This window comes from Suillus subalutaceus (assembly GCF_016647625.1).
Source record: "Suillus subalutaceus strain FC151 chromosome Unknown DFJ58scaffold_57, whole genome shotgun sequence".
Taxonomy (NCBI): Eukaryota; Fungi; Basidiomycota; class Agaricomycetes; order Boletales; family Suillaceae; genus Suillus; species Suillus subalutaceus.
Genome location: NW_024540306.1, coordinates 213,590 through 232,345, shown reverse-complemented (window position 1 = coordinate 232,345; position 18,756 = coordinate 213,590). Strand labels below are relative to the sequence as shown.

Sequence of the window (18,756 nt, the reverse complement as noted above, 5' to 3'; positions counted from 1 at the left end):
GCAGGTAAGGTGCCAGGATTACAGCGTGCTTCCGAAGGTAGCGTACGAAAGCATCACTGTTCCACCATCCCATGACTTTGACAGTGTCAAAGGGGACACCGCGCAGAAGATATTCGAGGGTGCCTCCAATGCTGTATCCCATGGCCCTTCAAGTCTCCCTTTCCGGAGCAGTCGCTAGCCTGTTGTAAACATTTGATAAAGGCGCTCCATGTGAGGACTCTCAATCCCGTACGGTGACGCCAACTGAACAGGGCATCAGATGGGGAAGGATGATTGACAGCGAAATGGTTGTGTAGGGCCGCTTCAGGATCTAACAAGCCAGATTGAGCTGCCCAGTAGACGTCTTCTCCAGTGGGGGATGTTTTGGTGCGTGGAAGATGAAAAACGACCACCTTGAAACCATGTCGGTGACACGCATGAAACCTGTTTCATACATGATCACGGACACATAACATACTCTCGTACAACCTAATACTGCCAATAAAGGCAGTTCTAATGTCTTAGGGCTTTATTACAGTTTACTATAATTTTCTTGAAGGTTTTTCATAGCTACATGAATTAATCATTCATATTACGTACTTAGCACAGTCAACAAACTGTGTTAAAAAACCTTATCCTTTCATTAGTAAGCACATTCCCGCACCTTTCAGGATTTTCTTGTACATTTTCCCACCTAATGAGCCATATTCGTGTTAACATCTTAACATCTCAACATCTGCGCAGTCATCATCTGAGCAGTGTCAATCTTCTTACATAATCTACATTTTGTTTAATGATTAGTCATAGTTTCTGGACAGTTCCGAAATAGCGGTAATCTCTAAGTGAACATTTGGACACTGAGTCATAGTGAGTCACATGGAGTCATTATGAGTCACTATTCCATATTTAGTAGTTGCATAGCCACCTGTAGAGTAGTATATAAAGGGACATAGTTTCCCTCTTTGAATAATAAGATCCCTTTTTAGAGAGTTTGCGTACCTCTCAGAAAGTTTCTCACCCCTTAATATCTGTGTGAATACTGAGTGAATATTAGTTTATTCCCTCCACTCTTTTGTCACTGTTTCCCACGACGTTCTGACTACCTGAGGCCACCTCTAAGTCACATTAAATTACTCTAGCTAGTGCACGGTTACTAGTCGTCTAGTGTAGTTTCACTGCAATTCTCTTTACGACACAGGAAATCAATTCTGTGGGGAGAAATCCACGTACTTTAACGATTGAGGACGATAAATAGGACTTATACTTTAGTCAACAATATTAAGAGCTTGGCCACTTAAGACTACATCAAGAAGGTGTATTCTAGTCTGGACTGCGTCATTACTCATTGTGAGATCCTGAGCAGCAGAAAGGTCGGGTTTGAGGCCAAGTATTTGATTGATTCAACTGTATCCGACTCCTAGTTTGATCTCCCCTGATTGTGAGAATAAGGAGTATCCTAGAGATATCGCTCTGACTCACCACGTATCACTGTAATTCACGTAACTTTCCGTAATCTGCGTACTGTCGCATCATTATCCCTGAAGAACCCTAAGTACTGCATTAAGCCAGTTAATGGGCATTGTTCCTGAGATTCCCGAATATCTCACCCCTTTTTTTAGTCATTGGTAAATTTGCTCAAGGAGAACGCAATCTATATTTGCACCCCCACGAACGACCACGTTATCAACCGTTGGTATTTGTCTGAACCGTTGACCGTGGAGGATAAGTGAAATTTGGTGTTTTTATTGCCTTTCACATCCTAGTAAGACATCGGTCAACGTCAAACCGGATGTCGGCGACTTTGACATTAACCTCAGGGTCAAAACTCTTCAGCGATGACACAGTAAACTCCCCAGTGCGTGCTATGGTAAAGAAGGACATTGTAAGACACGCGAACACTGCAGCGTGCAATGGGGAGGACAAGTCAAGGGATGAGCGGATGGCCAGGAGTAATGTTGTAGTGAAAGGAGCACATTTTGGACGAGTCGATTTAGCCGGGGCAAAGTGTCTCACCCCTTCGAGCGTGAGGGAGGCTTGTGCTTGGTCAACCAGCCAGGGTTGTCCATGTAAGAGATGCCACGCACGTATCCCAGAAAAGTATGTCTTGAGTGTCGAGCCTGAGTACAGTCCAGCGCACCCTGCCAAAAAGGCCAGAAGGAGGACACTGGACACTGGACACCATTGCTCCTCAGGCACGTTATGGGAATCACAGAAGACGTGAAAAACCAAAATACCGGACCCATACACTTCACGTGTGCTGGGCGCGTGAGAGTGTGTGATAACCAATAAAATGCGGTCAATGTCACTGTCGGACAGTGACACCAAGGTCCCCGCATGGTCGAGATGAGAACGTGACACGGCTGGCACCCAAAGGCGCAGCCAATCACGTGCTAGACAGTGGGGACGAAGGGAGGAGGGTCGAGGTGTCAGTGATGGGAGGTAGGGATGGGGGTGTGCGGGGGTGTATGTCGAACGCAGTGGGGTTAATGTGCTGAAACGGGAGATGTCAGTCTCTCCAACTCTCGTGGTACTGGAGGAGTTCATTTCCCCAGCTGCTGGCAGGTGCCTCGTCAACCAACCCATCAATAGTTGCGTGGTGGGAGCAGGAGTCGCTGGGGACGTGTCTGGCCTGGAGGTCTGCATCAACAAGGAATTTGGGGAGGTCGCCGGGGAGAGCGATGGGAGGGAGGAGGAGGTGACGAGGGGGATAGACACCCCTGGAAGGCCCGTCGGCAGGGTTATCACGGCTGGGCATGTAGTGTAAGTGAAAGGAGGTTTCATCATCCAGGGACTCAAGGCGGTCAGATATCCGCTGGAAGACGGCGTTGGTTGCCCAGTTCCGGCTCCATCCATTCTTCCAACCATCAACAACTCCCTGGTTGTCGCAGAAGACACGGAAGTGTCGTGGCGAGGCGTCCACCCGACTGTTGAGGATTGCAGTGACAAGCAACTCGAAGCCGACACACTTAGCCCACCCGATGTCACGCTGTCCGTCGAGAGTTCACCATCCAGGCTGGAGAGTCCAGGCCCGCCAATGCCCATTGATAACAATTGCGATGCTGACGGATGTACTCGCGTCGGAAAAGGCATGGATGTTGACTGGTGACCGAGGCTGGGGGATGGGACAGCCAAGGAAGGAATACGAGAGTCGTTTAACCCACCAGTCAAGGTCCTCGTCAAGGTGTTTGATGGAGTGGTGTGGCATGAAAGGACGAGGACCGCATACCTTGAGCATGGCCTCCAGTCTGGTGAGGCGAGAACGTCCTGATGGGATGACCAGGCAGGCATGGAGTAGTTTACCATACAGTCTCTGGACGTCGAGAAGGACATGTGTTGGCGTAGAACGCCAGTCCGAGATGGCAGCTTTGTATTTCTTGGCCTTCGCGGGAGACAGTTGGACTGTAAGTTGCGTGATGTTCCACAATAAACCCAGATAGAGGGCGATGAAGGCGAAGGCAATGTCTTTGGTGGGTTCCCAGGGTATTCCCAAAGGAATGGACATACAGTCAATGTCGGTGAAGGCATAGGAGAAATCAGAGTCGAGGGAGGAGCGTGGGGATGAGGATGAAAGATCGCAGATGGGGAACCTAAAGTCTTCAGCGTGGACATCGAACAAGTCATCATCAAAGGATGTGCCCTTATACCAAAGACATTCTCCAGCCTGTTGCTGTCCTCCGCATGCCAGTATCCTCCGTACGGACATGTGATGTGCGTTGTATTCCTGTAGGTACTCCCTTCTAATGCGGAAGAACAAATGATCATCCACCCACTTTGTGACAGGTCCGATACCTTCTGCGCGCAAAAGATCGACACCTGCATCAGCAACATGACCATAAACGCCGGCAGAAGGTCCCATACCAAAGGACACGCAAGTGTCGATGCAGAGTGTCTCGTCAGGCAGTCGCACAACTGCTGCAGGCCATTGGGAGTGGTGGAGAGGAACAGTACGGTACACCTCAGCCACATCACACGTCGCCGCTTGGGAACCAGGAGGTAGCAAACGGATAATGGTACAGACTGTCTCGAACATTCCCCAGGTGCATGAAAAGTCATCAGAGTCAACAAGTGAGTTGATAGACGGGTTGGGATATGCCAAAGAAGGTAAGAGCGGGAAGGAGAAATTCTGTATGACGCGAAATTTGCCGGGCTTCTCAGGCTTGGGTATAATAGATATGGGTGAAGACTGGAAAGGACCGAGTAAAGAGAGTAATTCAATGTGCGAGAAGGGACCAAGATAGCGACCAGTAGCCAGTTCACGTTCGAGTATTTTATCAAAGGCATCGCGAAACAGAAGAAGGGAGGTACTATTACTGGGCAACTGTGGCACAACAATGGGGGGGAATACTAAGATCGAAACCAAAACGAAGACTCTGCGGTAAGGAGGCGTATTTAACAAGAAGATCATGCTCCCGGAGCTTATTTTCCCAGATGACAAAATTATAGGGTGTGAGTGGATGCTGTCGTCTGTGCTCGAGGACAGACCTGTGCACCGTGGGTACTGGAGAGACAGCCTGAACACACGTGGCGTTCATCATGGGAGTGACTGGAGCAACCCCGAGAGCATTGCCAGTCCACACACAGAGGTTTGTCGGAGTTGCGCAGGAGGAGTTGTTTGTTGACGCGGGTGGCGAGCGCTGGAAATGTGTTGTCCCATATGCGATCGGCGGTGCAGTCGATGAAGCTGTGAGAGTTGTGCCCCAGGCAGACTGCGCACACCGCTGGGGAGCGTGAACTGTGTGCGCCGTCTTTAAAACCCTGAGCGAAGACCCGACGAACGGGGGGTGCGGGGGGTGGTGTGCTTCTTGGAGCTCCGTGGAGAGGCAGAGCGCCATCTGTAGCATGGGGATACGGAGCGTTTTGATCTGCGAGAACGGTGATGGGAAGAGGAGTCTCCACAGCCACTGTGATAGCTCAAGTCCTGAGGGCATAGCAATACAAGGTGAGCACCAAGAATGCAACCGCAAGCGCAAACGCAATAAACGCCAACGCAAGAGAAACAAACGCAAATGCAAACGCACATCAAACGACCGCAAGGCGAACATAGCAGTGCAGGTAGAAAACGGCGCATGTGACGATGTGGGTGATGCAACACGGTAACGCATGAAGATGGGAATATAGAATAACAATTAGTTGATGCTGGAGCAAAAGGGCGAAGGTATGCACCGGACACTGCTCGATAAGGTCATGGTGACGCATACCGCGGAAAACGCGATCAAAGGTGCGAAGTAAGGCAGCTTCGTCGATAATTGAGATATCCCAGGCCCCTTTAGAGAGGGGAATGGTGTTGTGCCATGCCCGGCGCTGTTCTTCCTGGTAGATCAAAATCGCACGCTGAGCGATGTGGTCGGGAGAGTTCCAGTATCTATGTAACATAATGGCTCCCCAGAAATGTGCTAACATCGTGATGCGTTGTGCGGGCCAATCATATTCTTCTAGGGCGGATATCATACACGGGACGGCTTGAGCAAACTCCACCGTGGAAAGGTCGCGATCTGCAATGACCCGGGATGAAGGCTTGGCTACCGCAGCGTTAATCCAGACCGTGGAGCCATCTTCACCAGCGGTAGGAATCATGCCTTCATCATCACGTGTGCGATAAGTTGAGTGAGCCTCCTGAAGACCAATGTTGGTCCAGTAGTATAGTTCTACATAGTGCCCCTTGTCGATCTTACACAGTGCGAAGTCAGACACCAAGACTTCATCATCGGTGGAGTCTGGACGGGGGCGAATAGGGATGGGTAAATGCTTGATCCGGTTCTTCTTTTTCTCGTCCACTTTGGTAGCCTCTTCTTCGAGGCAAAGGGCTTGCTGTTGACACTCGGTTTCTTCTTCGGCCAGGCGTTGTTCTTCGGCACGAAGGCAGTTCGTCTTCAGCAACCTGCTGTTGCCACTGTGTGCATAGCGCGTTGTTGGTAGTAACCCAGACTGCGCGCAGAAGGTCGGCAGCCTGAGCTTCAGTGGTAGTAGGGGAGATGAAACTAGCTCGGCTAGCCCAATACGGTTCGCTCATGAAATCGGGGCAAATGAGCAAACCGGGGTCAGAGTGTAATCTATTCATAGAGGATTGAAATGGACAAAAACTGTTTTTGGTGTTTTTTATTCAACAGATCAGCAGTTGAAGAGTGAATATTTCGAGTGTTGGGTACTAGCAAAATATGGATGATGGCGGCGAGAGGAAAGAAGGCGTGTCCTTTTCCCTGACTCAGAATGGGCATAGACTTCGTTCGTATCACGTGCTCGTGCCTCGCCCTGGCTAGAACACAAATTAAGCACGAGATACCGCCGGCATCGGGTGCTATTGCGTCTACCAGGCTCCTCCAGGCTCTTGGTCAGACTCAGATCGTTACTAAGGTCGATTCATATCAGCAACAAACCCCCTGGTGATTTGTTACGGAATTCACGCCCGCGACCTCTGACTAGTAAAGGGTTTGAACTGAGGTACTCAAATTAGTTCACTCTCGCTTTTCCATACTGCGTATCATGGTTGCATCCCCGCGCATTTGAATAGGCTACTTGTTAGTCACTGTTATATGTACCACTGCCAGCACAGTCTCACCGACTCTCACGTTACCCAGCTGATGTTGGGTAGTCCACCATGAAGATGATCAATCCATCAGCCGCCCTTGATATGATGGTACTCGGTCATTCCCAGTTCTTATCCCAATCAGCGGTTCCCATATCTCTGTAAAAGGTGATGCCAAGCACGTTCTTTTTAGATATATAGACGTCAACCTGTTCATTCATACTAATAGTAGTGTGCCATCTCCTCTGTCTTCCTCCCTGGTAACGTTTCTGGATCCCTTCGGCAAGTGGTTCATGTCAGCCACAAACGACAACCACCCTGGAATGCAGTCGCCAAGGACTTGGTTTGGTATACTATTATCACGTTAATTGGTGTTGCATGCCATACCAACAGCTACATTTACAGTGTCCTGGAAGTCTCACTCGAAAAAACTCTCAGGAAATGCACTCGATGGATCATCCTCCGCTGACACATGTTACATGCTGCATGCCATACTGGTCGTGATACACGTCGTCCTTGTTATCTTTTATATCTTCCAATGGGAACATCGTGTGACCCTCCCATTGACATCAATGAACACCGATTTTTGGCCTGTGGTAGTGAGTGCTTCACTGCAAGCATTTTACACGGTACGTGACCTCCTTTAGCTGATAGGTATACCAATCAAAAGACCTCATCTAGATTTACACGGCTGTTCTACTCTTCTTCACCCAACGGCTTGCGATGTCAAGAACGCTAGCACGCCGTCAGAAGTTGACCGCTATTCACGACATCTCTGGTGCATGGACGGGCCTCGGTTCCGCACTCAGTAGCGTCTGGCAACAAATTGACATCCCTGCCTCATGGTGGATGACTTCTGCTGTGACGGTCTACCTTGCAAGCATCTCTGTGCTACATGTCACCTCTTCCACCCTCTTACAGTTACAAACGTTCAATACTTCTATGTCGACTTCTGTGCCAACAACACTAGCATGGTTAAACAACCTACCAGATGCCTCCGAGTCTGTCAGCGTAAACGGCCAAAATGTATATGACGTGAACTGGGCAGCCATTACTGCATCCTTACTGGTTCTCAATCAATTGCCTGGAGTAGTCTCTGCTGGATTATCCAACACTACAATCTACGACACCCCAATAACAAATGCTATATTAGGAAATGCAACCGTGAATGCAACAACGATAACCTCGCGTTGTGGACTGCTTCCCAATATATCGTACTCTATGGATAACACCACAGGTCAGCCGATGATCACGGGAAATTCTTCGGTTGGCAATGGAACTTTTATCGATTTTCTCCCCTTAAACCCTCCCTGTATGTCATCATAGTTTTGAATGGTTTTCTCCGTGTTTAGAAATGTTCACAGGGTCAGACCAAATACAAGTAATTCACCCCGGTATTTCTTCTACTGGAGAACCTATGAGCGAGGTGAGGCTTCTCCGAAATCATCTATGGGCGCCGTAAATACTCTCTGACAATTGTCTCACATCAGTTCTTGAATTTTTCAATAAACCAGACTGGCGTCTTCTTTATGGTCTCTACACTATTAGACATCGATCCCTCAGTGCAAGAGACGTTCGGTGTACCGGTGCCTTGGGAAATGAATAATTCTTGTGCGTTGACTTGTTTTTAATACTTACATGATAACACAGATATTCTGTAGCGGGGGTCCTTGAAGTCTATTTTATACAATGCTCGCTATCGAGCGTGAGGGCAGATGCGGTGCTTGACGTGCAAACCAACAGTCTGCAGAACTGGAATCCCGTGTCCGCCTCACAATCATCCGGGCAGTGGGAGATTACCCAATGGATATCTAATGTTTGGCAATCCGCGGTGCGTTGAAGCTCACTTTGAGGGGTCGAGACGATTTGATGATGTACTGCATACCTAAGATTAGTAATCCGGCTCTGCTTTCATCGGTCAGTAGTGGGTATTCGTTTTCGATTGGAGGTTCCGGGTCCGAACCCTCGATGGCTGATGAGTTAAAACCTTACCTTCACTCCTATGCTGCAATGTCTTACTCCTGGTTCGATTTTATAGGTACATCATGTCATTGGTAGGCTTAAATCTCACCGCCGAGTATGTAAACGCCTCGCTGTTGGGTCTTCCCGTTTCTGCTTTCGTTTTGAGCCCGGATCAACTCGAAGCTGCTATTGCGCGAGTAGCCGCACAACTCATCTGGATAGGTAAGTGGATGTGGCTTTCTCAAGCATTGTCTTATGCTTATGCCGTGTCGCATGTTTAGCGGGAAAAATAGGCACGTCCAATGGAGGCATTCAACCTGGGAACGGAATGGCCTATATTGACGAGGAGATAATTCGCCTACGCCTCAATGTCAGTATGAACTGCGCTGAATTTTCTTCCATTTGACTGATGAACCGTGTGGTAGATCAATATCATTCCTGTGAGTCCGCGATGGTATCTACGCCGTGGCAATTTATCGAATATGAGTCACTCCAGCTGTCCTTTGCGATATCTGCATCGGTGATCATGATAGCATTGGCTCTATCCATGACAAGAGCATGCAACGTATCCAGCGATAGTCAGACTGCCATCCAGAGTACAGGCGCATTGCAACTCTTATGGCTGGGTCGTCAATCAGCCTCTGTCAATGAAGTTCTGGAAGATGTGAAGCATCCGACGGAGGCTAACCTGCGCCGTGCAGGCATGATTGACGTTTGTTTTGCAAAGACGATATCCGACCAAGAAGAGTTGGAGAGTTCCACTGATAGCCTCACTGGTCAAGTTGACCACGGTCGTGACGATGTGATATGAAACTGGGATTAGTGATATCATGGTGACTTGGACAGTTTGGTCTTAGCGGGGCCTATGAAGGGTTATGTATTGAGGCCGTTTTCGACGATAGAAAATAGATGTATTCCATAAATTATTTGATTCACAAAGTAAGTGAGGGTTTGTGCAAAAACCCGCAAGGTTCTGGCACTCGCTATCGAGCAAATTTCCAACTCCGCGGCACGTTGTTGATGGGCAGCTGCAGCGTGATGCCGTCACGCGTGTTCGCCTTGATAAGTCGAAGACTGTCAAACCGAAGTACACCATTAATCTTGGCAGTCGTAAATTCCCTCCCTTGGTCCGAATCTTCAACTTCCACAAAATGAGCTCTATTAAGAAAGAGAAGCCCATCCACTCTCTGATTGCGGGTACGACTGCTGGAGCAATAGAAGCGTAAGTGAAATGATGTTCCACTACCAGAGGCATTGCTCATCTTCAGAAGATAGATTCGTGACGTACCCGACTGAATTCGTGAAGACCCGGTCACAGTTTGGTGGGCAGGTGGGGGGTTATTTTCTTCTGTTATGATAACTGACTGGTGTGTTATCTATTTTCACCAGCGAGAGTCACCTTTGACTATCATTCGCTCGACTTTACGCGAAAAGGGTGTAACGGGTCTGTATTCGGGTTGTTCGGCACTTGTGATAGGCAATTCAGTCAAGGCTGGTGTTCGATTCGTGAGCTATGACCACTTCAAGAGTATGCTGGCAGACGCAGAGGTAATCATGGTCTATTACCGGGAAGAAGGAATTGGCTGAGTATGTTTGTAGGGCAATGTCAGTGCGCCTCGAAGTTTACTTGGTATGTGAGCTCTACATGGGGACTGCATTTATCTGATGATGAAAATAGCTGGTCTTGGAGCTGGTATGACGGAGGCCGTCATTGCTGTTACCCCTTCAGAGACTATCAAGTATGCGCACGCTTCTCTTTGCTCTGCTAATATATCATTCTTGTCCCTTATTTCAGGACCAAATTGATTGATGACGCCAAACGTCCAAACCCGCAATATCGCGGTCTTGCTCATGGAACGATGTCTATAATCCGACAGGAAGGCATACTCGGCATATACCGAGGGCTCTTTCCCGTTGTGAGTATTTTTGACGCGTATAATATATGTATTTCTCAATAGTGAACCCTAGATGATGCGTCAAGGAGCCAACTCTGCAGTCCGTTTTACGACATACACGACTCTCAAACAGTTCGTTCAAGGAACTACGCGACCAGGCCGACAGTTACCTCCAGGGATCACATTTGGGATTGGTGCAGTAGCTGGATTGGTGACAGTCTATACGACACAGCCGCTGGAGTAAGCACTGCCCCTGTATGTGCTGATGAGAGCTCATCGTTTTCATAATCACAGCGTGATCAAGACGCGGATGCAGTCACTATCAGCGCGCCAGCAGTACCGTAACTCTTTCCACTGTGGATATAGGATCTTGACTGAGGAAGGAATCTTCCGGTTTTGGACTGGTACAACGCCGCGACTGGCTAGATTAGTTGTGCGTTGTTTTTCATTATGTGACGTTGAAGTTATCCAAATTTTACTTCTATAGATGAGCGGAGGCATCGTGTTCACGACCTATGAGAAGATTATTAGTATCATCGGTGGTCGGGAGCAGGAGTAACGGTCCATACAAGATGTTCCTGAACCAATATACACCCAACGCACTCCTCGAGAGCATGATACAAGTAATTCTGAACCTGCGGGCGGCCCTCTACGCGACATCAGCCTTATCTTTCAGAGCCTGACTAACAGTGGTTCATGAACAGATATTACAGGGTACAAGTTGTGGCGAGTGCTAGCACACCAGGTTGCAATCATCTCAGTGATACTTCCGCGCACAATCACAAGTCTCTATTTCAAAGCTAAAAGTCCCTATTCCGAGTCAATCAGGATTCTCGCAAGCTTCGTCATTTCTTCCCACTGCCTCTTCTCATGGTCCGCGACCCCATTTCCGGAAGCCTCGACAGATTGTACAGCATCTACAAACTTGGTCATTTCCTGCTTAGCCTGAGTAATGGTGCCACCAGGCGAGTATATCTCCGTCAAGTGCTCATGAGAGAAACTTGCAATCCAATACCTAAGGCAATGGTGGTCAGCCGCGCATAGGACATCTCAGACAAGCCCACTTGGAGTTCTCGTAGTCGGGCTCACGCCTATGAGCGATCGAGTGCAAGTGATCAGAATAGGGATTGCCTTCTTGGGTTTGTACAAGCTCGTGACAGCCATTGAAATCATCATTGAGCAGGTGGAGGACTGGTATCGGCATGAACAGAGGCTTCTAATCACCTTGACGAGTTAAATACTTACCAGCTCTGACGTTGAGATTAGCTGACAGCTGGTTGATCTGAGCTGTAAGATCCTGGTGCCATATGTCTTTCGGCGAGAGCGGAGCGGGAGGCGAACGAGCGAAGAGGGTCTGCACCACGGGCGACGACCAGAGTTCTGGCTCAGCCATCGTAATCTATCGAAAATCGTTGAAGATTAGGGTTAAATAATTCGGAGTCGTGATATACAGGTAGTAGCGGCGGCCTGCTGGCAGTGGGAAGATTCCATGCGGTAGTTGATCTCGTGCTGACGTTGTGCTGACGTACGACTACTGATTGGGCATGCTCTCATGATCATCAGTACCTGAGATTCTACAGATTCTTCATCATAAACACCTTTTATCAACATACTGGCACGGTTCAATGTCGAATGTCCTGCTTCTGAGAGCTGCCAATCAAGACAGCCCGGATCGATATGAAAATGCTTTCAGGTCTCGCGGATATCATCCAATATCAGTTCCGGTACTAGAGACCGTCATAGTTTGCCGCGAGGAGCTAGCACGCAGATTGAGCATTGGTCCAGAGAAGCAGGACCTTTCTGGAGTCATAATCACGAGCCAGAGAGCCGTCGAGGCATGGTTCGAGGCTGCTCAAGCATTGATCACTGCTGATAACAACACACCTCTCAAGCCTGAATCTGGTATGATCTATTGGCTAAACGCATCATATCAGACCTCACAACCAAACAGACTGGTGGTCTGTGCCGTTCTATGCAGTCGGAGAAGCTACGTCGGTCGCGCTTCGCGATCTTTGTGAGAAGATACCTATGTATACACCCAGAGATATTCGAGGCGGCTCAGAGACGGGGACTGCGGAACGCCTTGCGGGATTCATACTCAAGGATCTTCCCTCGGATGGGACAAGCAGAAAACTTTTCTACCTCACTGGAGATAAAAATCGTGATACATTGCCGAGGATTCTAGAGTCGGCTGGTGTTGCATTAGACCCGCTCCAGGTCTATGCCACACAAGGCTCATCCATGTTTCCTCACGATTTATCACTTGCCTTAGAACATGTCAAAGGAAAGTATTTCTCAGCCTTAGATTTGCAGCACTTTTGAAATTTATATAGAGGAGGGATCATCCTGGGGATGGATTGTCTACTTCGCCCCTTCGGTAGCTGAATTCGTGACGCCAATCCTACGGAATCACTTCGCCCTGCCTGTGGTCAATTTGAGCACGGAGCCTGAGGATTGCACTCAACTTTCAGAATATCATCGCGTCAAAGTTGCTGCGATAGGACCTACTACAGAATCCTTTCTCCAACAGACTTTGAAGTTGTCGGTGGCAGTAACTGCAAGAAATCCCAAGGCAGATGATCTTGCTGATGCGGTCCTTCAACATGATGAGGCACAATAACATGCAGTCCCCTACGTCACTCCATGTATACCTTTCATGAAAATTGTCACTACTGCAGAACATGCTAAGTACATATGCCACTGCCAGAGCCTCGTTCACTTTTCACACAATCACACGGAATTGACAGACATTACGGAATGAGAAGCTTTACGGAAACCTTAGGAATTGTCGGGCACCAATTTCAATACAATTTGCCTAGTTTACCGACACACTGACCATCTTCTAACTACACGTTCTTTTGCACCACGTTCTTTACTCTACATACTCCTGAGGCAACCTGAACGGCAGCGTAAAGCTGGCTCTTTCACTGTTACGACATGAACTCTCCGCTGCTGCGACAGGAATATGGCGTCTCGTTGACTAGCTTGCTACCTCCCAGGGCACAAGGTCATTCCAGGTCGTCGTCAACAGCGAGCGAGTATGACACGGGATTTGCAGGACCAAGCAGGTCTCCAAGTCCGTCGACGTATGAAGTAAGTTCAGAAATAATACCCAATGTCCTCGGTTGATTACTAAACTTGCGGATAGAATTCGTTCGCCGAAAAAGTATGCCAATACTCTTCTCTTTGTACCATTTGTGACATCTGTCTGCAGTATGCCTTGCAACTCAATCCCGAAGACTGGGACACAAGCGCCCTGCATGTAGGCACACCTGAACCAGATGATTACCTTCACACTCCAGACCCAAAGCGTGATCTTAAGAGTGACAAGGGAGGCCACATTTTCACTGCGCGAGGGATTGCAAACTTGGGATGCCTGTTTCTCTTGGTCGTATTGATGCTGATGTTATTGTAAGTTGTGCCATTGCATAAACATGCTTGTACTAACATTCCTCCCATAGCCTCGGTGAGTTAGTGCATCTCAATATTAGACGCATGCAAGATTCGACAGTTGATATTCTTGGGTAAAGTGTTCCCAATCATCAGTCACCTGTCTAAGAAAAAGCCAACCCCTCAGAGTGGATTTAATCTCGGTGGCACCAACGCAACGGGGCAGATTCCATCCATGCCTGGCAACCGCGGCGTCATAGACGTGGATACTCCGAAGGAAGCATACACGAAGGCATCGTACATGAACCAAAACGACATGTGGGACCTTGTTTTCTCTGACGAGTTTCAAGTTGAAGGACGGTCATTTTATCCCGGAGACGATCCATACTGGGAGGCTCCAAGCTTGCATTACTGGGGCACGGTCAGTCAAGGTCGTGTGCATAGATTGTATGGGACTGAAAACATTGAATAGAATGATTTGGAATGGTACGATCCAAGCCAAGTAACAACGAAGGGAGGCGCATTGCAAATAACGCTGGCGAAGGTTGATCCTGCTTCAAACCACAATCTTACATACAAGTCAGGCATGGTAAGCCAAGATCATTTCATCGTGACATACTGAGGCATATATCATCTTGTAGGTCCAAACATGGTAACGAGTTCGACTCTATGTTACCTTCGACGCTAATGAGTGCCTAAAGGAATAAATTCTGTTTCACAGGCGGCCTCATTGAGAGTGAGCTACCCATGCGTTGTTTACTGCCGATGTCTGCTAATCACTGAGATGTAGCTTCCGTTATCCTACCGGGATCTAACAATGTCCAGTAAGTAGGCTGCTGTCAGATCATCGCGTTCTGCTGAACACCTGTCATTAAAGTGGTCTTTGGCCTGCTATGTGAGTTTGGACTTTTTAATATGAGAACGTGATTAATATCTTCTATCAAGCTGGACAATGGGAAATTTAGGTTCGTGCATTTCTGTCTCGTCGCTTTGAGTATTTAAACCAACCATTGCCGAAGGTCGCGCAGGCTTCGGTGCTAGTTTAGAAGGATTGGTACGTGAACCTCTATCGAAGAGGTTATATTAATCAGACTATTCCAGTGGCCATACTCATATGACAGCTGTGACGTCGGCACGTTGCCAAATCAAACTTATCCTGGGACATCCAAGCCGCTCGCTGCTGTACAGAACGGCGACCCTGATCATGGTGGCGTCTTGGTTAGTTCGCTGCACGAATTATCGTCCTAGATCTCCATTCATCTTTTGCAGTCATTTTTGCCCGGTCAACGACTGTCAGCTTGTACCTGCCCTGGTGAATCACATCCCGGTCCAGTCCGTACAAATGGCGATTATGTCGGTCGTTCCGCACCGGAGATCGATATCTTCGAGGCGACAGTCGATGGTGGGATTGGCAAGGTTCGCTTACTTCAAGTTTCAATCAGCGTTGACTCACGAATTCATTAAGGTCTCCCAATCGGCACAATGGGCTCCTTTCAACGTAGGTCTGGATTATGGTCAACTGGGCTGTTATTTGACTCTCTCAGGCGGGATACGAATGGTTGAACACTTCCAACAATCTGCAGATTTATAATTCAGACATGACTGTTCTGAATCCTTACCATGGGGGTATGTGCTCATTTTTCATGCCAAATTTGTACCCAACAGTTGCGTTGCAGGAGCGTATCAACAGACTACTAGTGGTCTCTCGCTCACGGACCAAGACTGCTATGAGCTTGATAAGGGTTGCTATAGCATCTACGGGTTTGAATACAAACCAGGGTTTGCAGAGGTCCGACCAAAATCTATGCTTTGTGCTCACATGTATCTCCAGGTTCGATGCTGGATACATCACTTGGATTAGTAGCGGCGAGGCCGTCTGGACAGTCTATTCTGGTGGACTTGGGCCTGATACCGAGACCGAAATTGGTGCCCGTATCATCCCTCAGGAGCCCATGGTATCACAACAACTTTTCCCGCAGCAAGCATAAAAATACTGACCACGCTATGCAGTATATCATAGCCAACCTTGGATTCTCACTCAATTTCGGAGGGATTGATTTCGAGAACCTCCAGTTCCCTGCGACCATGTCGATTGATTATATTCGCGTCTATCAGCCTTCAAATGCGCACAACATTGGGTGTGATCCCCCCGAATTCCCAACTGCCACTTACATCGAGACGTAAGTCCCGATCCCAACCAAGACTTTCGAGGTTTACTAAATATTTTCAGATACAAGGAAGCTTATACTAACTTTAATCTTACTGGGTGGAGCTTCCCGAACTATAATCAGACAGTACCTAAGAACAGATTGAATGGAGGGTGTTGAGCACTTATCCACGCCATCCGTACATTCACGACATGCAGCATCATTTGCTTATTGGGACTTGGGTTATTTCATTGCATATCATTCTTGCAGCACACGCATTTTACTGACGGTTCTTGCACATGGGACTTTGCATATCATAATCTTGCACATATCCTCATTACATTCACGACTGTTACTTACATTTGGTATACATGCTTATACTTAAGATATTTGGTTCGTTGATTTTTAATCACGTGAGGAATCGCGTCACGGTCAGCCGCTACTCGCTTATTCGACCCTTATCATCCTGTGTCATTTACCACCATCCCCTCACAGCTACTTCACGTTCTTTGAACCTACAAAACATATTATTTTTGTAATGCCTGCTATCTCACGAAAGCGAAAATCTCGCGCTCGGTCCCGATCAAAGCCATACGAGCGACTTCCTCATTCTTCCAGTCCTGCGCTGTCCGATGACCCGAACGGTGACGAATGCCCTCCCTCACCAGTCATAGACACGGCGGACAAACCTGGATTTCCTACATACACTCAGTACAAACGTATAGAGATGGCGTACCTACAATCGCTGTCCCCGCGAAAGCGTGACAAAGCCCTCATATCTCAGTGCATGTTCGACAAGATCTGGGATGTACTACACCAACCGGACGCATGCACTATCGGAACACCACAGTTTCGATTCTGGGTCCGCAAGATGTTCACGCTGAGCACGCCCGACACAGAAGATGACGACATCGAGGTACCAGTTGTTATCCTCCATGAGAACAGACCGGTCGCCGTTCAGGAGCAGCTATATGAACTCTTCTGTTACTGCCATGAAGAATCCAACCATGGCGGTCGAGACAAAACCTGCGCTATCATCCGCCAGCACTACTCATGGGTCCCAAAGGAGCTTACTGCGCAGTTCGTCAAAGCTTGTCCTACATGTACCTTCAAACGAAGCGGAAATCCGGAGCTTATTGCACTAGTTCAAGGGAAGATGTCCTCGCACGAGCTGAATGCGGAGCAAATTGAGGAATCTCAAAGTTCGCTGTGCCGGCCGGGTTCCCCTGAAGCAGGCTGGCGGTTTTCCGGAGGTCCACTCGATCAGTCTCCACTCGATCAAACTGGGGATGTCTCTTGTTCCATTGACAATACAAACGGCTCTCCGTCCACCCCTTCACCGTCATTGTACTTGCGATGCTCTAAGCTACTCTTGCGTCCCCAATCACCCTTGCTTGATTCAGCGTTGGAGGATCTCAGTGACATGCATTTGAGGCAAATTCGCGTCGGCTTGCACCCATTGACCTTGGACATTGCGAGTCTGTGCAGTCATTCTGATGCGAAGCCAGGTGACTTACCATCTCTGGCAGAAGCCTACCAGGACAACACGAAGGATGACCAGTACAGGCTGCCCGCTCTGTGGCCCGAAAACATCTCAGACTCGCTCCCCCCTGAACTACAGCGTCTTCAACTGTCGAGCCCGGTTTGCACTCAGAACGTACAAATTAACCAGATTGATCCTGCTTTGCTGACTAGGGAGGAGAAAATCAACAGAGAAAGAGAGGGCTGCATGGGGAAAGTGTCTCCCCTGCCACATAATTCGCCGTTGGGCCTCAGCGTGTCACCTAACCTCAGGTTCCCGTCGTCTCCCGTGACTCCCGGGGAGCAACAGCATCGCAGCCTGTATGAAGATTGGACACCGTCAAGTCTGAGGATTAATCCAGCGCCTTCTCGATTGCGGTTTGGCAACATGTCAGCGTACCTGACACCAGCGTTCAACTCTGCGACGAGCAGTAGGTCAATGACAAACTCCGAATACCCTATCTTGCCTGTCACCCTTTCGCCACCATTATCACCCCTGACGCCGTTCATTAATGCTTCACCTACGCCTGCTGAAGAGGGAGAATTCGGAGACGAACTCCTGAGAGGAAATTGGCGATGATATAAATGAGATTTCAATGATTATATTGCAGGAATTATGTATATTATTCATTCCAGGGGCTGGTCCAGATCAACGCTGCATGTGCATAAGTATCATCATGCTTGCGCATACATGATGGCTGAAATCTACGCTACTAACCCTTCAGTTCGTGCGATGTGAACAGCTTGCGAAGCCGTATTTAGATACATTGTCCTCGTCCACGAAAACCATCCGAAATGAGGGTGTTCTTGAGCACCACCTACCGAGGATATTTTCAGTGACGATGTTATCGAGCGCCTTCCAAAGAGTCCAACGTGCCCAAGGAGTGAATGCATCTATGAGCAGGTACTGGCCGGGGTTTGGGCTGCGGGGCAGACTCTGACAGGAAGGCCTCTGTGTACATGAAGAAGGAACCATAGCTTCGTGTAGATAAGCGAGGCAATGGGGAAAGGGGATTCTCTTCAATGCCATGTAGGCACTTCGAATACAGATAGTACTTGACAAGCTGCTGGAAACGTATAGTAATGACGTCCCGGCAGACCAGTCGATGGTCGTTTCACTGGTAGATAAGATATTAGTGATGATAAAGGAAAAAAAAAGACTATTCAATTCGTTTGTCGTTCGACGCCGCACAGACAGGTTCCTCCGAGTATGCGGACGTAGATGTGGAAGAAACTGATTGGACGACGGCCAGGAAAATATGACCGTGATGAAGAATAAAAGGAGGATATGTTATCCTGTCGGATGGTCAACATAGATGCGGCGCGAGGGGACATATAG

The 18,756-nt window shown here is 48.4% G+C and overlaps 8 protein-coding genes across 8 annotated transcripts; 5 read left to right on the top strand and 3 right to left on the bottom strand.

The window, feature by feature from the left end:
• Window positions 1–4,416: 4,416 nt before the first annotated feature.
• On the bottom strand, window positions 4,417–4,695 carry DFJ58DRAFT_660954 (uncharacterized protein; the record flags this gene model as incomplete). Its single annotated transcript, XM_041382181.1, has 1 exon — window positions 4,417–4,695. A coding segment is annotated over one exon (279 nt), but the record flags the coding sequence as incomplete, so codon positions are not given.
• Window positions 4,696–5,256: 561 nt separating this feature from the next.
• Window positions 5,257–5,832, bottom strand: DFJ58DRAFT_642548 (uncharacterized protein; the record flags this gene model as incomplete). The annotated part of the gene is made up of 1 exon (XM_041381370.1): window positions 5,257–5,832. A coding segment is annotated over one exon (576 nt), but the record flags the coding sequence as incomplete, so codon positions are not given.
• Window positions 5,833–6,722: 890 nt separating this feature from the next.
• Window positions 6,723–9,407, top strand: DFJ58DRAFT_789965 (uncharacterized protein). The gene is made up of 11 exons (XM_041390244.1): window positions 6,723–6,850; window positions 6,908–7,131; window positions 7,184–7,814; window positions 7,867–7,928; window positions 7,993–8,113; window positions 8,164–8,333; window positions 8,393–8,481; window positions 8,541–8,686; window positions 8,746–8,834; window positions 8,961–9,313; window positions 9,373–9,407. The coding sequence occupies exons 1-10, from the start codon at window positions 6,796–6,798 to the stop codon at window positions 9,273–9,275; spliced, it is 1,902 nt and encodes a 633-aa protein (XP_041243629.1). The 5' UTR covers window positions 6,723–6,795; the 3' UTR covers window positions 9,276–9,313; window positions 9,373–9,407.
• Window positions 9,408–9,615: 208 nt separating this feature from the next.
• DFJ58DRAFT_660915 (mitochondrial carrier domain-containing protein) lies at window positions 9,616–10,918 on the top strand (the record flags this gene model as incomplete). The annotated part of the gene is made up of 9 exons (XM_041382177.1): window positions 9,616–9,686; window positions 9,740–9,794; window positions 9,854–10,012; window positions 10,064–10,094; window positions 10,143–10,203; window positions 10,260–10,380; window positions 10,433–10,599; window positions 10,654–10,792; window positions 10,847–10,918. The coding sequence occupies 9 exons, from the start codon at window positions 9,616–9,618 to the stop codon at window positions 10,916–10,918; spliced, it is 876 nt and encodes a 291-aa protein (XP_041243628.1).
• An 89-nt stretch (window positions 10,919–11,007) lies between these two features.
• DFJ58DRAFT_397736 (uncharacterized protein) lies at window positions 11,008–11,826 on the bottom strand. The gene is made up of 3 exons (XM_041380196.1): window positions 11,605–11,826; window positions 11,424–11,550; window positions 11,008–11,374 (listed from the first exon to the last, which is right to left on the bottom strand). Exons 1-3 carry the CDS (start codon window positions 11,750–11,752, stop codon window positions 11,170–11,172), a joined length of 480 nt encoding a protein of 159 aa, XP_041243627.1. The 5' UTR covers window positions 11,753–11,826; the 3' UTR covers window positions 11,008–11,169.
• Window positions 11,827–11,984: 158 nt separating this feature from the next.
• On the top strand, window positions 11,985–12,979 carry DFJ58DRAFT_660970 (tetrapyrrole biosynthesis, uroporphyrinogen III synthase; the record flags this gene model as incomplete). Its single annotated transcript, XM_041382182.1, has 3 exons — window positions 11,985–12,261; window positions 12,311–12,636; window positions 12,695–12,979. The coding sequence occupies 3 exons, from the start codon at window positions 11,985–11,987 to the stop codon at window positions 12,977–12,979; spliced, it is 888 nt and encodes a 295-aa protein (XP_041243626.1).
• A 317-nt stretch (window positions 12,980–13,296) lies between these two features.
• Window positions 13,297–16,305, top strand: DFJ58DRAFT_906341 (glycoside hydrolase family 16 protein; the record flags this gene model as incomplete). The annotated part of the gene is made up of 19 exons (XM_041395005.1): window positions 13,297–13,435; window positions 13,626–13,770; window positions 13,821–13,825; window positions 13,890–14,170; window positions 14,222–14,338; window positions 14,391–14,401; window positions 14,451–14,485; window positions 14,540–14,573; window positions 14,627–14,644; window positions 14,695–14,714; window positions 14,769–14,803; window positions 14,851–14,967; window positions 15,019–15,165; window positions 15,215–15,247; window positions 15,294–15,375; window positions 15,426–15,528; window positions 15,581–15,704; window positions 15,760–15,929; window positions 15,980–16,305. 19 exons carry the CDS (start codon window positions 13,297–13,299, stop codon window positions 16,074–16,076), a joined length of 1,713 nt encoding a protein of 570 aa, XP_041243625.1. The 3' UTR covers window positions 16,077–16,305.
• Window positions 16,306–16,434: 129 nt separating this feature from the next.
• DFJ58DRAFT_660946 (uncharacterized protein) lies at window positions 16,435–17,022 on the top strand (the record flags this gene model as incomplete). Its single annotated transcript, XM_041382180.1, has 1 exon — window positions 16,435–17,022. A coding segment is annotated over one exon (588 nt), but the record flags the coding sequence as incomplete, so codon positions are not given.
• Between the last annotated feature and the right edge of the window lie 1,734 nt (window positions 17,023–18,756).